Consider the following 15086-nt stretch of genomic DNA (forward strand, 5'->3'; position numbering starts at 1 on the left):
GGAAAGTTGCCCCATGCCCGGGGTTTAGGAACGGCTGGCGAGCTGACCCCCGACCCCAACCCCCTCCCACTCACTCCCGCTCCGGCAAGTCCGTCCCCGCTGCAAGAACTTAATTGCGACTGCGCTCTCCGGAGGCGATGGATGCGCGAAGCCGCGGGATGGATGCACGGGAGCAGCCGGCGTTCGGCGTGCCCCAGATCTGCCGCTGAAGGAGGCGGCCCGCTCCGGCACCGCTGCGCCAGGAGGGAGGAGCTGGGGCGGGGGACAGTGGGCAGCGGAGAGCCGGCGGCCGTGCGGGTGGGGACAGAACAGGAAAGGACTGCGGAGCCGGTACCCACTGACGGATGTAGCCGCCGCCACCTACCCACTGGACTGACCTCGACACGGACTGGATACTCCTGTCGTCCCTGTAGGAAGTAACGGGGGGGGGGGGAGGTAGGTCAAACTACAGCTCGGGAGCGCGGGGATGGAGCAGCAGAGCAGCGGCCAGCGCCGGACCCTGAGGCCAATCTGTGTCCGCTGCTGAACGACTTTGGAGAGCCGCCGGTCCCCCGGAGTGGACGCCGGACAAGTCGCTACGCACTCCCCCTTCACACAGACATCCCTCGCCCCGTGGAGATTTTACCATGATCTGTGCGAACCTGTTCTTCATCCTGATTTTTATAGGTGAGTTCGGGAGATGTGTCCGGTCCCCGCCTGGAGTGAGAGGTGCTTGGGGGCTGGGGGCGGTGTGACTCTCGGAAGGAGCCAACTTGCGAGCGAGTCGCGGCGTCCGGGACAGTTTCAGGTACTGTACCGGAGCGTGTGAGGAGAAACCCGGCCGGACCCTCGCCCGGAGATCGACACTTACATACTCGCAGGGCGAGGGCACAGAGAGAAGTGGGGAGAGGCGGAGGGTCTGAGGGAGGGAGGGAGGGAGCCCTGGGAAAACGGTAGGTGGAGAGACAGGATAGGCGGCAGGGGGGGAATAGTGAGAGTGAGGAAGAAGTGGGAAAGATAGAGAAAACAGGCTGAGGCAGAGGAGGGGGGAAGGAGAGAGGGGGTGATGGAGAGGCGGGTGGATGGAGAAGAGGGGGTGATAGGGAGAGAGTGGGGGAGGGTGGATGGAGAGAGGGGGTGATAGTGAGGGAGGGGGTGATAGTGAGTGAGGGAGGGGGATGGAGTGGGCGGGTGATAGTGAGGGAGGGGGCGATAGTGAGGAAGTGAGGGAGGTGGCATGGAGGGAAGGGTGATAGAGAGGGAGTGAGGGAAGGGTGATAGTGAGGGAGTGAGGGAGGTGGCATGGAGGGAGGGGTGATAGAGAGGGAGTGAGGGAAGGGTGATAGTGAGGGAGTGAGGGAGGTGGCATGGAGGGAAGGGTGATAGAGAGGGAGTGAGGGAAGGGTGATAGTGAGGGAGTGAGGGAGGTGGCATGGAGGGAGGGGTGATAGAGAGGGAGTGAGGGAGGGGGTGATAGTGAGGGAGTGAGGGAGGTGGCATGGAGGGAAGGGTGATAGTGAGGGAGTGAGGGAGGTGGCATGGAGGGAAGGGTGATAGTGAGGGAGTGAGGGAGGGGGTGATAGTGAGGGAGTGAGGGAGGTGGCATGGAGGGAAGGGTGATAGTGAGGGAGGTGGCATGGAGGGAGGGGTGATAGAGAGGGAGTGAGGGAGGTGGGATGGAGTGGGGGGTGATAGGGAGTGAGGGAGGGGGTGATAGTGAGGGAGGGGGCATGAAGAGCGGGGTGATAGAGAGGGAATGAGGGAAGGGGATGGAGCGAGGGGCTGATACTGAGGGAGGAGGGATGGAGTGAGGGTGTGATAGAGAGTGAGGGGGATGGGGCGAGTGGTGATGGAGTGAGGGAGGTGGGAGTGAGTGAGGGGGTGCTAGAGAACGAGTAAGCGAGGGGGATTGAGTGAGGGAGAGAGATGGGAAGAGGGAGTGAAGGAGAAGAAGGGAGGGGGTGATAGTGAGGAAGGGGGATGGAGCAAGTGGGTGATAGTGAGGGTGAGGAATGGAGCGAGGGCCTGATAGTGAGGGAGGGGGAAGGAGCAAAGGGGTGATCATGAAGGAGGAGAGAGGAGGTGGAGAGGGAAAAGGGGGATGGAGAGGACAGGGGGTTTGGAGAGGGAGAAGGGGATGGAGGGGGGGGTTTGTTGGAGAGGGGGAAGGGGGATGGAGAGGGAGTTTGGAGAGGGAGAAGGGGAATGGAGGGGAGAGGGGGTTTGGAGAGGGGGAAGGGGGATGGAGGGGAGAGGGGGTTTGTTGGAGAGGGGCAAGGGGGATGGAGGGGAGAGGGGGTTTGTCAAAGAGGGAGAAGGGGGCTGGAGGGGAGAGGGGGTTTGGAGAGGGAGAAGGGGGATGGAGGGGAGAGGGGGTTGGAGAGGGAGAAGGGATGGAGGGGAGAGGAAGTTTGGAGAGGGAGAAAGGGATGGAGGGGAGAGGGAGTTTGTTGGTGAGGGGGAAGGGGGATGGAGGGGAGAGGGGGTTTGGAGAGGGGCAAGGGGGATGGAGGGGAAAGGGGGTTTTTTGGAGAGGGAGAAGGGAGATGGAGGGGAGAGAGGGTTTGTTGGAGATGGAGAAGGGGATGGAGGGGAGAGGTGGTTTGTTGGTGAGGGAGAAGGGGAATGGAGGGGAGAGGGTGTTTGTTGAAGAGGGGGAAGGGGATGGAGGGGAGAGAGGGTTTGTTGAAGAGGGGGAAGGGGATGGAGGGGAGAGAGGGTTTGTTGGAGATGGAGAAGGGGGATGGAGGGGAGAGGGGGTTTGTTGGAGAGGGGGAAGGGGGATGGAGGGGAGAGAGGGTTTGTTGGTGAGGGAGAAGGGGAATGGAAGGGAGAGGGTGTTTGTTGGAGAGGAAGAAGGGGATGGAGGGGAGGAGGGTTTGGAGAGGGAGAAGGGGATGGAGGGGAGAGGGGGGTTGTCAGAGAGGGAGAAGGGGGATGGAGCGGAGGGGGTTTGTTGGAGAGGGAGAAGGGGATGGAGGGGAAAGGGGGTTTGGAGAGGGAGAAGTGGGATGGAGGGGAGAGGGGGTTTGTTGGAAAGGGAGAAGGGGATGGAGGGGAGAGGGGGTTTGGAGAGGGAGAAGGGGGATGGAGGGGAGAGGGGGTTTGTTTGAGAGGGAGAAGGGGGTTGGAGGGGAGGGGGTTTGGAGGGGAGAGGGAGTTTGGAGAGGGAGAAGGGATGGAGGGGAGAGGGAGTTTGGAGAGGGAGAAAGGGATGGAGGGGAGAGGGAGTTTGTTGGTGAGGGGGAAGGGAGATGGAGGGGAGAGGGGGTTTGGAGAGGGGCAAGGGGGATGGAGGGGAAAGGGGGTTTTTTGGAGAGGGAGAAGGGAGATGGAGGGGAGAGAGGGTTTGTTGGAGATGGAGAAGGGGGATGGAGGGGAGAGGTGGTTTGTTGGTGAGGGAGAAGGGGAATGGAGGGGAGAGGGTGTTTGTTGAAGAGGGGGAAGGGGATGGAGGGGAGAGAGGGTTTGTTGGAGATGGAGAAGGGGGATGGAGGGGAGAGAGGGTTTGTTGGAGAGGAGGAAGGGGGATGGAGGGGAGAGAGGGTTTATTGGTGAGGGAGAAGGGGAATGGAAGGGAGAGGGTGTTTGTTGGAGAGGAAGAAGGGGATGTAGGGGAGGGGGGTTTGGAGAGGGAGAAGGGGATGGAGGGGAGAGGGGGGTTGTCAGAGAGGGAGAAGGGGGATGGAGCGGAGGGGGTTTGTTGGAGAGGGAGAAGGGGATGGAGGGGAAAGGGGGTTTGGAGAGGGAGAAGTGGGATGGAGGGGAGAGGGGGTTTGTTGGAGAGGGAGAAGGGGATGGAGGGAGAAGGGGGATGGAGGGGAGAGGGGGTTTGTTTGAGAGGGAGAAGGGGGATGGAGGGGATGGGGTTTGGAGGGGGAGAAGGAGGATGGAAGGGAGAGGGAGTTTGGAGAGGGAGAAGGGGATGGAGGGGAGAGGGGGTTTGTTGGTGAGGGGGGAAGGGGGATGGAGGGGAGAGGGGTTTTGGAGAGTGAGAAGGGGGATGGAGGGGAGAGGGAGAAGGAGATGGAGGGGAGGGGGTTTGTTGGTGAGGGAGGAGGGGGATGGAGCGCAGAGCGGTTTGTTGGAGAGGGGGAAGGGGATGGAGGGGAGAGGGGGTTTGTTGGAGAAGGAGATGGAGGGGAGAGGTGGTTTGGAGAGGGAGAAGGGGAATGGAGGGGAGAGGGGATTTGGAGAGGGCGAAGGGGATGGAGAGGAGGGGGGTTTGGAGAGGGAGAAGGGGAATGGAGGGGAGAGGGGGTTTGGAGAGGGAGAAGGGAGATGGAGGGGAGAGGAGGTTTGTTGGAGAGGAGGAAGGGCGATGGAGGGGAGAGGGGGTTTGATGGAGAGGAGGAAGGGGATGGAGGGGAGTGGGTTTGTTGGACAGGGGGATGGAGGGAGAGGGGGTTTGGAGGGAGAAGGGGGATGGAAGGGAGAGTGGGTTTGTTGGAGAGGGAGAAGGGGGATGGAGGGGAGAGGGGGTTTGGAGAGGGAGAAGGGGGATGGAGGGGAGAGGGGGTTTGGAGAGGGAGAAGGGGAGAGGGGGTTTGGAGAGGGAGAAGGGGATGGAGGGGAGAGGGGGAAGGGCGATGGAGGGGAGAGGGGGTGCATTGGAGAGGGAGAAGGGCGATGGAGGGGAGAAGGGGTTTGTTGGAGAGGAGGAAGGGGGATGGAGGGGAGTGGGTTTGGGGATGGAGGGGAGAGGGGGTTTGGAGGGAGAAGGGGGATGGAGGGGAGAGGGGGAAGGGGGATGGAGGGGTGAGGGGGTTTGGAGAGGGAGAAAGGGGATGGTGGAGAGAGGGGATTTGGAGAGGGAGAAGGGGGATGGAGGGGTGAGGGGGTTTGTTGGAGAGGGGGAAAGGGGATGGAGGGGAGAGGGGGTTTGTTGGAGAGGGAGAAGGGGGATGGAGGGGGGAGGGGTTTTGGAGAGGGAGAAGGGGGATGGAGGGGGGAGGGGTTTTGGAGAGAGAGAAGGGGGATGGAGGGGAGAGGGGGTTTGGAGAGCGAGAAAGGGGATGGAGGGGAGAGGGGGCTGGAGAGGGAGAAAGGAGATGGAGGGGAGAGGGAGGAGTGGGATGGAGGGGAGAGGGGTTCTGGAGAGAGAGAAGGGAGATGGAGGGGAGAGTGCGTTTGTTGGAGAGGGAGGAGCGGGATGGAGGGGGGGGTTTGGAGAAGTAGAAGGGGGTGGTGGGGAGAGGGGGTTTGTTGGAGAGGGGGAAGGGGGATGGAGGGGCGAGGGGGTTTTGAGAGGGGGAAGGGGATGGAGGTGAGAGGGGGTTTGTTGGACAGGGAGAAGGGGGATGGAGGGGAGAGGGGGTTTGGAGAGGGAGTAGGGGATGGAGTGGAGAGGGAGAAGGGGGATGCAGGGGATAGGGAGAAGGGGGATGGAGGGGAGAGGGGGTTTGGAGAGGGAGAAGGGGGATGGAGGGGAGGGAGTTTGTTGGAGAGGGCGAAGGGGATGGAGGGGAGAGGGGTTTGTTGGAGAGGGGGAAGGAGGATAGAGGGGAGATGGGGTTTGGAGAGGGGGAAGGGGGATGGAGGGAAGAGGGGGTTTGTTGGAGAGGCAGACGGGGATGGTGGGGAGAGGGGGTTTGTTGGAGAGGGAGAAGGGGGATGGAGGGGAGAGGGAGGTTTGTTTGTAGAGGGAGAAGGGGGATGGAGGGGAGAGGGGTTTTGTTGGAGAGGGAGCATGGGGATGGAGGGGAGGGGGTTTGTTGGAGAGGGAGAAGGGGATGGAGGGGAGAGGGGGGTTTGTTGGAGAGGGAGAAGGGGGATGGAGGGGAGAGGGAGAAGGGGGATGGAGGGGAGAGGGGGTTTGTTGGAGAGGGAGAAGGGGATGGAGGGGAGAGAGGGTTTGTTGGTGATGGAGAAGGGGATGGAGGGGAGAGAGTGTTTGTTGGAGAGGGAGAAGGGGAATGGAGGGGAGAGGAGGTTTGTTGGAGAGGGAGAAGGGGGATGGAGGGGAGAGGGGGGATGGAGGGGAGAGGGTTTGTTGGAGAGGGAGAAGGGGAATGGAGGGGAGAGGGGGTTTGTTGGAGAGGGAGCATGGGAATGGAGGGGAGAGGGGGTTTGTTAGAGAGGGAGAAGGGGATATAGTGGGAGGGAGAGAGGGAGGTGATGGGAATGGCGAGAGTGAGGGTTGTTGGATTGGGAGAGATGGTGAGACAGAATAGAGTGACAGACATTACTCCACTCTGTGTTTTCTCTCCTCTGGCTCATTTGGATTTAATATGACTATTCAGACCCGGAATGTTTGCTACATCTCTGTATCTTGGGTTTTACCTGCACTTTCTGGACAAAAGGAGGCAAATGACCAGATTTTTAAAGAATATTTTTACATGTAATAATTCAATTAGTCCACGTGTTGCTTAGTGAGTTTGGGTGTTGGAATGTGACCCCTCGTTTGGAGTGGATATGAGCTATGATGTGATGCTGTCATATACAGATCACTGTGTCAATCTCCCTTTGTACCTGCAGAATGGATACGTGGCCTGTTGGAGTCAGTTCCATGGAGCTGGGGAAAGGGTTGGAGGGTTGACACAGCGACAGGCCGACAGGGAAGAGACTAGTGTGAAGCAGGGAAAAGAGCATCGAGGAAATGGGGTGAATGGCCTGCCTATTGAAATGGAGTGATTGCTGATTGCAACCAGGTAGTAATTCCAGGGAACCAGTGGAGGGCGACAGTGATGCAGAAACCGAGAGGGAGAGAGTGAGAGGGAGAGATGGAGTAAGAAGGATTGAAACAGAAAGAAGGAGGGAGGTGTATGGTTTGATGTAGGGCATGAGAGGCATAGAAGGAGGGATGTAGGAGGCAGGCGGAGTGGAGTTGGAGAGAATGTGCGAGGGAGGGGAAGTTGGAGGGAGGGTTGGAGATGTGGGCATAGTGTTACATGGGAAGTGGAAACTGAATTGGAGAGTGTGTGACTGGGATGTATGAGGGGCAAGTGGAGGGAGAAGAAAGGGGATGTGGGGTGTAGTGTAATATTGGAGGCAGAAATGGAGTTGGAGGGAGTGTGAGAGATGAGGGAACTGAGATGTGAGTGGGGGAGATTGAGATGGAGATATGGGTTGTAGGATGATATGGGAGGAGAGAGGGAGAAACGGGGATGGACAGTGAGTAAGAGAGAGGGAAATATGTGAGAGGGAGTGGGGGAAGGAGCTGTAGGAGCGATGTGGAAGGAGAGAGGAAGAGCTTGAAATGGATGGAGAGAGAGAGAGAGGGGAGAGGGAGAGACGGAGGGTGGAGAGATTTGGAGACATGAATGATTCTTAAGGAGGTAACATGCATTAAAATATTAACGTAAACACATCTGAAAGAAAAATAATATGAAAGAAAGTTAAGTTAATGAATAAAATATTAAGTGCAAAAGCATTCAGAAAGCCATGGCAATCTATAATCAACAAGAGCCCTAAATGCAGTATTTGCATACCTGTAACTCGGCGCTGGGAAAGTGTCTGCAATATGAACAAAAGCAAATGGTAATGAAATTAATGAAGGGTTGATCATAAAAATGAACTGCTAAAGGTGTACAGTGTCACACCAACCAACCTATTGCCAGAGGTCCTCTCTCTCGTTACTGACCTATAGTTAACCCTTTATTTACTGCTAATGGTGTATGGTGTCCACACAAATTAACCTATTGCCAGAGGTCCGTTGTTAACCTTTTACATGCTGCTCTGCTTTAGAGAGCAGCTGCAATTCTGTTGGCAGAATCAAAGCTCAGTGGCCATTTTATTAGGTATCCCAACTTGTAAAAGCAAATATCTAATCAGCCAATTTTGTGCAGCAACTCAATGCATAAAAGCACACATACATGGTCAAGAGGTTCAGTTTTTGTTCAGACCAAACATCGGAAAGGAGACGAAATGTGATCTAAGTGACTTTGACCATGGAATGATTGTTGGTGCCAGATGGGGTGGTTTGAGTATCTCAGAAACTGCTGATCTGGGATTTTCATGTATAACAATATCTAGATTTTACAGAGAATGATGCAAAAACAGACAAAACATCCAGTGAGCAGCAGTTCTGTGGGCAAAATCACCTTGTTAGTGAGAGAGGTCAGAGGGGAACAGCCAGGCTGACAGAAAAGTTTCCGTAACTCCACTACATGTTACAAGAGTGGTTATTTGAGTTACAACTGTGGTTATTTAACTGGAGAATAAAAACAAAGATGTAATCTTGAGGCTTTATAAGGCACTGGTGAGGCCTTAGAGTATTGTGAGCAGATTTTGGCCTCTTATTTAAGAGGGGATGTGCTGACATTGAAGAGGATTCAAAGGAGGTTTACGAAAATGATTCTGGGATTGAAAGGCTTGTCATGAGGAGAGTTTGATGGCTTTGGGCTTGAACTCACTGGAATTCAGAAGAATGAGGGAGAATCTCATGAAACCTATTGAATGTTGAAAGGCTATGATATAGTGAATGTCGAGAGGGTATTTCCTATGATAGGGAGTCTAGGATCAGAGGGCACAGCCTCAGAGGAACATTCATTAGAATGGGTATGAGGAATTTCTTTAGCCAAAGAGTGGTGAATCTGTGGAATTCTTTGCCACAGGTAGCTGTGGAGGCCAAGTCTTTATATTTCTGGCAGTGGTTGATAAATTCTTGATTGGTCAGGGCATGAAGGGATACAGGGAGAAGGTAGGAGATTGGGGCTGAGAGAGAAATAAATCAGCCTTGATGAAATGGTGGAACAGGCTCGATGGGCCAAATGGCCTAATTCTGCTCCTATATCTTATGGTGGTGTATAGAAGAGCATTTCTGAACTCACATCGTGTTTAACCTTGAAGTGGAGAGGCTACAGCAGCAGAAAGCACAGGGGGTATGGAATAGAGAGGGCCCTGAGTGGATGTCATGATATTTGTCATTTTACTGGAGAATAGGACAGTGATGAGAGTTGTGGGGTAAGGTAGGGCACACAGGCCAATGTGAGGGGGATACCATGCTTGGGTTCTGGCACAGTGGGCCTGGGGAAGGACCTGAGGAGGATAGAGAGTGATGGGGATGCAGCCAGTGATCTGGTAGAGGAGCTCAGCATGAGAAGCAGCATCTTTGGGTGGGTGTGGGTGATGAAAGTAGCCGTCGCCGTTAGCTGCATTGTCAGAAAGCCAGGAGCATGGCAGTAGGTGCAGGCAGATTCTCAAGACCCCCACTTTCCACCATGGAACTGGAGGTAACTCTTCCCGCCAACCCGAGGCTTTCTGATGGCCTCCGTTCCACCCTGTATCACTACGCAGACAGCAGCCCACCGGCGCCCGAATGTCACTATCATCATGGATTAACTGGACCCTGACAATTTACACTCGTTCCTCATTCACACTTTATATACCTCTGCAGAAGGAGAGCAGCCTGGCCCCGTCACCAAACTGCTTTAAAGTTCAAACAAAGAAATGCCACTGTCCATTAATCTTTTTATTGATTTAAAAGGAGCATAAATATAATCAAGTGGGGAATTATCTCAAATATATATATATATATATATATATATATATATATATATCTCAGTAACAATACAAACCGAAATTAAGATAGACATTATCAAAATCATAGATATTGTTAAACTAGTATAAAATGTATAATTAAAAAAATGAAAACAGCAATTCTCCTCTTAACAGTTTATGAAGAGAAAAGAAAAAACATTGAGTTTTAAATGAAGAGGGAAAAAACCCACTATACTATATATATTAAAAAAAAGGGACTGGACAGTCCATTTTGAGGATACGACCAAAAAAAAAAGAAAGAAAGACTTTCTGATCAAATCTAAAACTTTCAAAAAAAGATTGAAAGAGTAATAAATCAAATTAAATGAAAATATTGGATAAAAGGTTGCCAGATTTGCTCAAATTTAAAGGATGCATCAAATGTCCGACTTCTTATTTTCTCTAAACTTAAACAGGACATGTTGGAAGAGAGCCAATAAAAGACAGTAGGTGGATTAGAATCCTTCCACTTCAATAAAATGGCTCTCCTAGCCAGAAATGCCATTGATATACAGAAATTGATGAGTTGCTTACGGATATTGACCAATTAGTGACCTTGTGTATACTGTATTCAAATTCCTTATTTGTATATTCAATCACCAATCACACTCTGGTAATACAGGTATTAATGGCCAATAGAATCTCCAAGTTAAATGCCAATAATAATTCAGAATTGTTAAATTAACTGACCAATAGCATTATCCTAGAACCCTTTGTTTGCTTCCTTATCTTGTCTCAGTATGTCAGACGACTCTGATTCCCTGCTGTACAAAGGGAAGCGATGTTCTTCAAGGAACTCTCTCACCTGAATTGACTACACACATCTGTAAACTATCCTTGCTTGTACATCAGCACTAGCCTTATCACCACATGCATGCACAGCAGAAGCCCAGAGTTCTCCGGCATGGGAGGAGGGTGACCCCGCCCAGTGATCTGTCCTCTGATTGCTGAGGTACAGGCCGAGGGAGCTGCTGGCACTGTCAGGGAACACATTCCCACTCTGCCCCGGAGTGCCTGTGCAAAGCAGGCCAGGGCGCCGCGTCTCCTCCACCGAAAGCTAGGGATGTCCATGCAGGGTACGAAGGAAATTAGAGCCCATGGCAAACAGCGCAGTGACCCTTGCAGGCAAAGCACATTGATTTCCATTTTTAATTTCATTGAGAATGCAGAAGCTTTTGTTTACGAGGCCAGAGTGGTGTGGTGGACGGAGAGGATGGTGAAGTGTGAACGAGAGAGGAGGGTGAAGTGTGAAACGGAGAGAAGGGTGAAGTGTGAACGAGAGAGGAGGGTGAAGTGTGGTGAACGAGAGAGGAGGGTGAAGTGTGAACGGGGAGGACGGTGAAGTGTGGTGAACGAGAGAGGAGGGTGAAGTGTGAATGAGAGAGGAGGGTGAAGTGTGAACGAGAGAGGAGAGTGAAGTGTGAACGAGAGAGGAGGGTGAAGTGTGAACGAAAGAGGAGGGTGAAGTGTGGCGAACGAGAGAGCAGGATGAAGTGTGAACGAGAGAGGAGGGTGAAGTGTGAACGAAAGAGCAGGGTGAAGTGTGGTGAACGAGAGAGGAGGATGAAGTGTGAACGAGAGAGGAGGGTGAAGTGTGGTGAACGAGAGAGGAGGGTGAAGTGTGAACGGAGAGGAGGGTGAAGTGTGAACGGAGATGAGGGTGAACTGTGAATGAGAGAGGAGGGTGAAGTGTGAAACGGAGAGGAGGGTGAAGTGTGAATGAGAGGAGGGTGAAGTGTGAACGAGAGAGGAGGGTGATATGTGAACGAGAGAGGATGGTGAAGTGTGAACGAGAGAGGAGGGTGAAGTGTGAACGAGAAAGGAGGGTGAAGTGTGAACGAGAGAGGAGGGTGATATGTGAACGAGAGAGGATGGTGAAGTGTGAACGAGAGAGGAGGGTGAAGTGTGAACGAGAGAGGAGGGTGATATGTGAACAAGAGAGGATGGTGAAGTGTGAACGAGAGAGGAGGGTGAAGTGTGAACGAGAAAGGAGGGTGAAGTGTGAATGAGAGAGGAGGGTGAAGTGTGAACGAAAGAGGAGGGTGAAGTGTGGCGAACGAGAGAGTGTGTGAACGAGAGAGGAGGGTGAAGTGTGAACGAGAGAGGAGGGTGGTGTGAACGAGAGAGGAGGGTGAAGTGTGAACGAGAGGAGGGTGAAGTGTGAACGAGAGAGGAGGGTGAAGTGTGGTGAACGAGAGGAGGGTGAAGTGTGAATGAGAGAGGAGGGTGAAGTGTGAACGGAGAGGAGGGTGAAGTGTGAACGGAGATGAGGGTAAAGTGTGAACGGAGATGAGGGTAAAGTGTGAACGAGAGAGGAGGGTGAAGTGTGAATGAGAGAGGAGGGTGAAGTGTGAACGAGAGAGGAGGGTGGTGTGAACGAGAGAGGAGGGTGAAGTGTGGTGAACGAGAGAGCAGGATGAAGTGTAAACGAGAGAGGAGGGTGAAGTGTGAACGAAAGAGGAAGGTGAAGTGTGGTGAACGAGAGAGGAGGAATAAGTGTGAACGAGAGAGGAGGGTGAAGTGTGGTGAACGAGAGAGGAGGGTGAAGTCTGGTGAACAAGAGAGGAGGGTGAAGTGTGAACGAGAGAGGAGGGTGAAGTGTGGTGAACGAGAGAGGAGGGTGAAGTGTGAACGGAGAGGAGGGTGAAGTGTGAACGAGAGAGGAGGGTGAAGTGTGAACGAGAGAGGAGGGTGGTGTGAACGAGAGAGGAGGGTGAAGTGTGAACGAGAGAGGAGGGTGAAGTGTGAACGAGAGAAGAGGGTGAAGTGTGAACGAGAGAGGAGGGTGAAGTGTGGTGAACGAGAGGAGGGTGAAGTGTGAACGGGAGAGGAGGGTGAAGTGTGAATGAGAGAGGAGGGTGAAGTGTGAACGGAGAGGAGGGTGAAGTGTGAACGGAGATGAGGGTAAAGTGTGAACGAGAGAGGAGGGTGAAGTGTGAACGAGAGAGGAGGGTGAAGTGTGAACGAGAGAGGAGGGTGGTGTGAACGAGAGAGGAGGGTGAAGTGTGGTGAACGAGAGAGCAGGATGAAGTGTAAACGAGAGAGGAGGTTGAAGTGTGAACGAAAGAGGAAGGTGAAGTGTGGTGAACGAGAGAGGAGGAATAAGTGTGAACGAGAGAGGAGGGTGAAGTGTGGTGAACGAGAGAGGAGGGTGAAGTCTGGTGAACAAGAGAGGAGGGTGAAGTCTGAACAAGGGAGGAGGGTGAAGTGTGGTGAACGAGAGAGGAGGGTGAAGTGTGAACGAAGAGGAGGGTGAAGTGTGAACGAGACAGAAGGGTGAAGTGTGAACGGAGAGGAGAGTGAAGTGTGAACGAGAGAGGAGGGTGAAGTGTGGTGAACGCGAGAGGATGGTGAAGCGTGAACAAGAGAGGATGGTGAAGTGTGAACAAGAGAGGAGGGTGAAGTGTGGTGAACGAGAGAGCAGGATGCAGTGTGAACGAGAGAGGAGGGTGAAGTGTGAATGAAAGAGGAGGGTGAAGTGTGGTGAACGAGAGAGGAGGATGAAGTGTGAACGAGAGAGGAGGGTGAAGTGTGGTGAACGAGAGAGGAGGGTGAAGTCTGGTGAACGAGAGAGGAGGGTGAAGTCTGGTGAACGAGAGAGGAGGGTGAAGTGTGAACGGAGAGGAGGGTGAAGTGTGAACGGAGAGGAGAGTGAAGTGTGAACGAGAGAGGAGGGTGAAGTGTGGTGAATGAGAGAGGATGGTGAAGCGTGAACAAGAGAGGATGGTGAAGTGTGAACAAGAGAGGAGGGTGAAGTGTGGTGAACGAGAGAGCAGGATGAAGTGTGAACGAGAGAGGAGGGTGAAGTGTGAACGAAAGAGGAGGGTGAAGTGTGGTGAACTAGAGAGGAGGATGAAGTGTGAACGAGAGAGGAGGGTGAATTGTGGTGAACGAGAGAGGAGGGTGAAGTGTGAACGGAGAGAGGAGGATGAAGTGTGAACGGAGAGGAGAGTGAAGTGTGAACGAGACAGAAGGGTGAAGTGTGAATGAAAGAGGAGGGGTGAAGTGTGAACGAGAGAGGAGGCTGAACTGTGCTGAACGAGAGAAGAGGGTGAACTGTGGTGAACGAGCGAAGAGGGTAAAGTCTGGTGTACGAGAGAGGAGGGTGAAGTCTGGTGAACGAGAGAGGAGGGTGAAGCGTGAACAAGAGAGGATGGTGAAGTGTGGTGAATGAGAGAGGAGGGTGAAGTGTGGTGAATGAGAGAGGAGGGTGAAGTGTGAACGGAGAGGAGAGTGAAGTGTGAATGAGACATAAGGGTGAAGTGTGAATGAAAGAGGAGGGTTAAGTGTGAACGAGAGAGGAGGGTGAAGTGTGGTGAACGAGAGAGGAGGGTGAAGTCTGGTGAACGAGAGAGGAGGGTGAAGTGTGAACGGAGGAGAGTGAAGTGTGAACGAGAGAGGAGGGTGAAGTGTGGTGAATGAGAGAGGAGGGTGAAGTGTGAACGGAGAGGAGAGTGAAGTGTGAATGAGACTTAAGGGCGAAGTGTGAATGAAAGAGGAGGGTTAAGTGTGAACGAGAGAGGAGGGTGAAGTGTGGTGAACGAGAGAGGAGGGTGAAGTCTGGTGAACGAGAGAGGAGGGTGAAGTGTGAACGGAGGAGAGTGAAGTATGAACGAGAGAGGAGGGTGAAGTGTGAACGGAGAGGAGGGTGAAGTGTGGTGAACGAGAGAGCAGGATGAAGTGTGAACGAGAGAGGAGGGTGAAGTGTGAACGAAAGAGGAGGGTGAAGTGTGGTGAACTAGAGAGGAGGATGAAGTGTGAACGAGAGAGGAGGGTGAATTGTGGTGAACGAGAGAGGAGGGTGAAGTGTGAACAGAGAGAGGAGGATGAAGTGTGACCGGAGAGGAGAGTGAAGTGTGAACGAGAAGGAGGGTGAAGTGTGAACGAGACAGAAGGGTGAAGTGTGAATGAAAGAGGAGGGGTGAAGTGTGAACGAGAGAGGAGGCTGAACTGTGGTGAACGAGAGAAGAGGGTGAACTGTGGTGAACGAGCGAAGAGGGTAAAGTCTGGTGTACGAGAGAGGAGGGTGAAGTCTGGTGAACGAGAGAGGAGGGTGAAGCGTGAACAAGAGAGGATGGTGAAGTGTGGTGAATGAGAGAGGAGGGTGAAGTGTGGTGAATGAGAGAGGAGGGTGAAGTGTGGTGAACGAGAGAGGAGGGTGAAGTGTGAACGGAGAGGAGAGTGAAGTGTGAATGAGACATAAGGGTGAAGTGTGAATGAAAGAGGAGGGTTAAGTGTGAACGAGAGAGGAGGGTGAAGTGTGGTGAACGAGAGAGGAGGTTGAAGTCTGGTGAACGAGAGAGGAGGGTGAAGTGTGAACGGAGGAGAGTGAAGTGTGAACGAGAGAGCAGGATGAATTGTGAACAAGAGAGGAGGGTGAAGTGTGAACGGAGAGGAGAGTGAAGTGTGAACGAGAGAGGAGGGTGAAGTGTGAACGAGACAGAAGGATGAAGTGTGAACGAGAGAGGAGGGTGAAGTGTGAACGGAGAGGAGAGTGAAGTGTGAACGAGAGAGGAGAGTGAAGTGTGAACGAGACAGAAGAGTGAAGTCTGAACGGAGAGGAGAGTGAAGTGTGAACGAGAGAGGAGGGTGAAGTCTGGTGAACGAGAGAGGAGGGTGAAGTGTGA

General features: G+C 53.4%; 1 protein-coding gene across 1 annotated transcript in view; it reads left to right on the forward strand.

Annotated features, from left to right (window-relative positions):
• The first annotated feature begins 508 nt into the window (after positions 1-508).
• gfra2b (GDNF family receptor alpha 2b) overlaps positions 509-15086 on the forward strand; it is a 485436-nt gene continuing 470858 nt past the window's right edge. The window contains exon 1 of the mRNA XM_072266823.1: positions 509-666. Coding sequence (XP_072122924.1) covers positions 627-666 — 40 coding nt within the window. The 5' untranslated portion in view covers positions 509-626. The remainder of the gene's footprint in view (positions 667-15086) is intronic.

This window comes from Mobula birostris, chromosome 8, assembly GCF_030028105.1.
Source record: "Mobula birostris isolate sMobBir1 chromosome 8, sMobBir1.hap1, whole genome shotgun sequence".
Classification (NCBI taxonomy): domain Eukaryota; kingdom Metazoa; phylum Chordata; class Chondrichthyes; order Myliobatiformes; family Myliobatidae; genus Mobula; species Mobula birostris.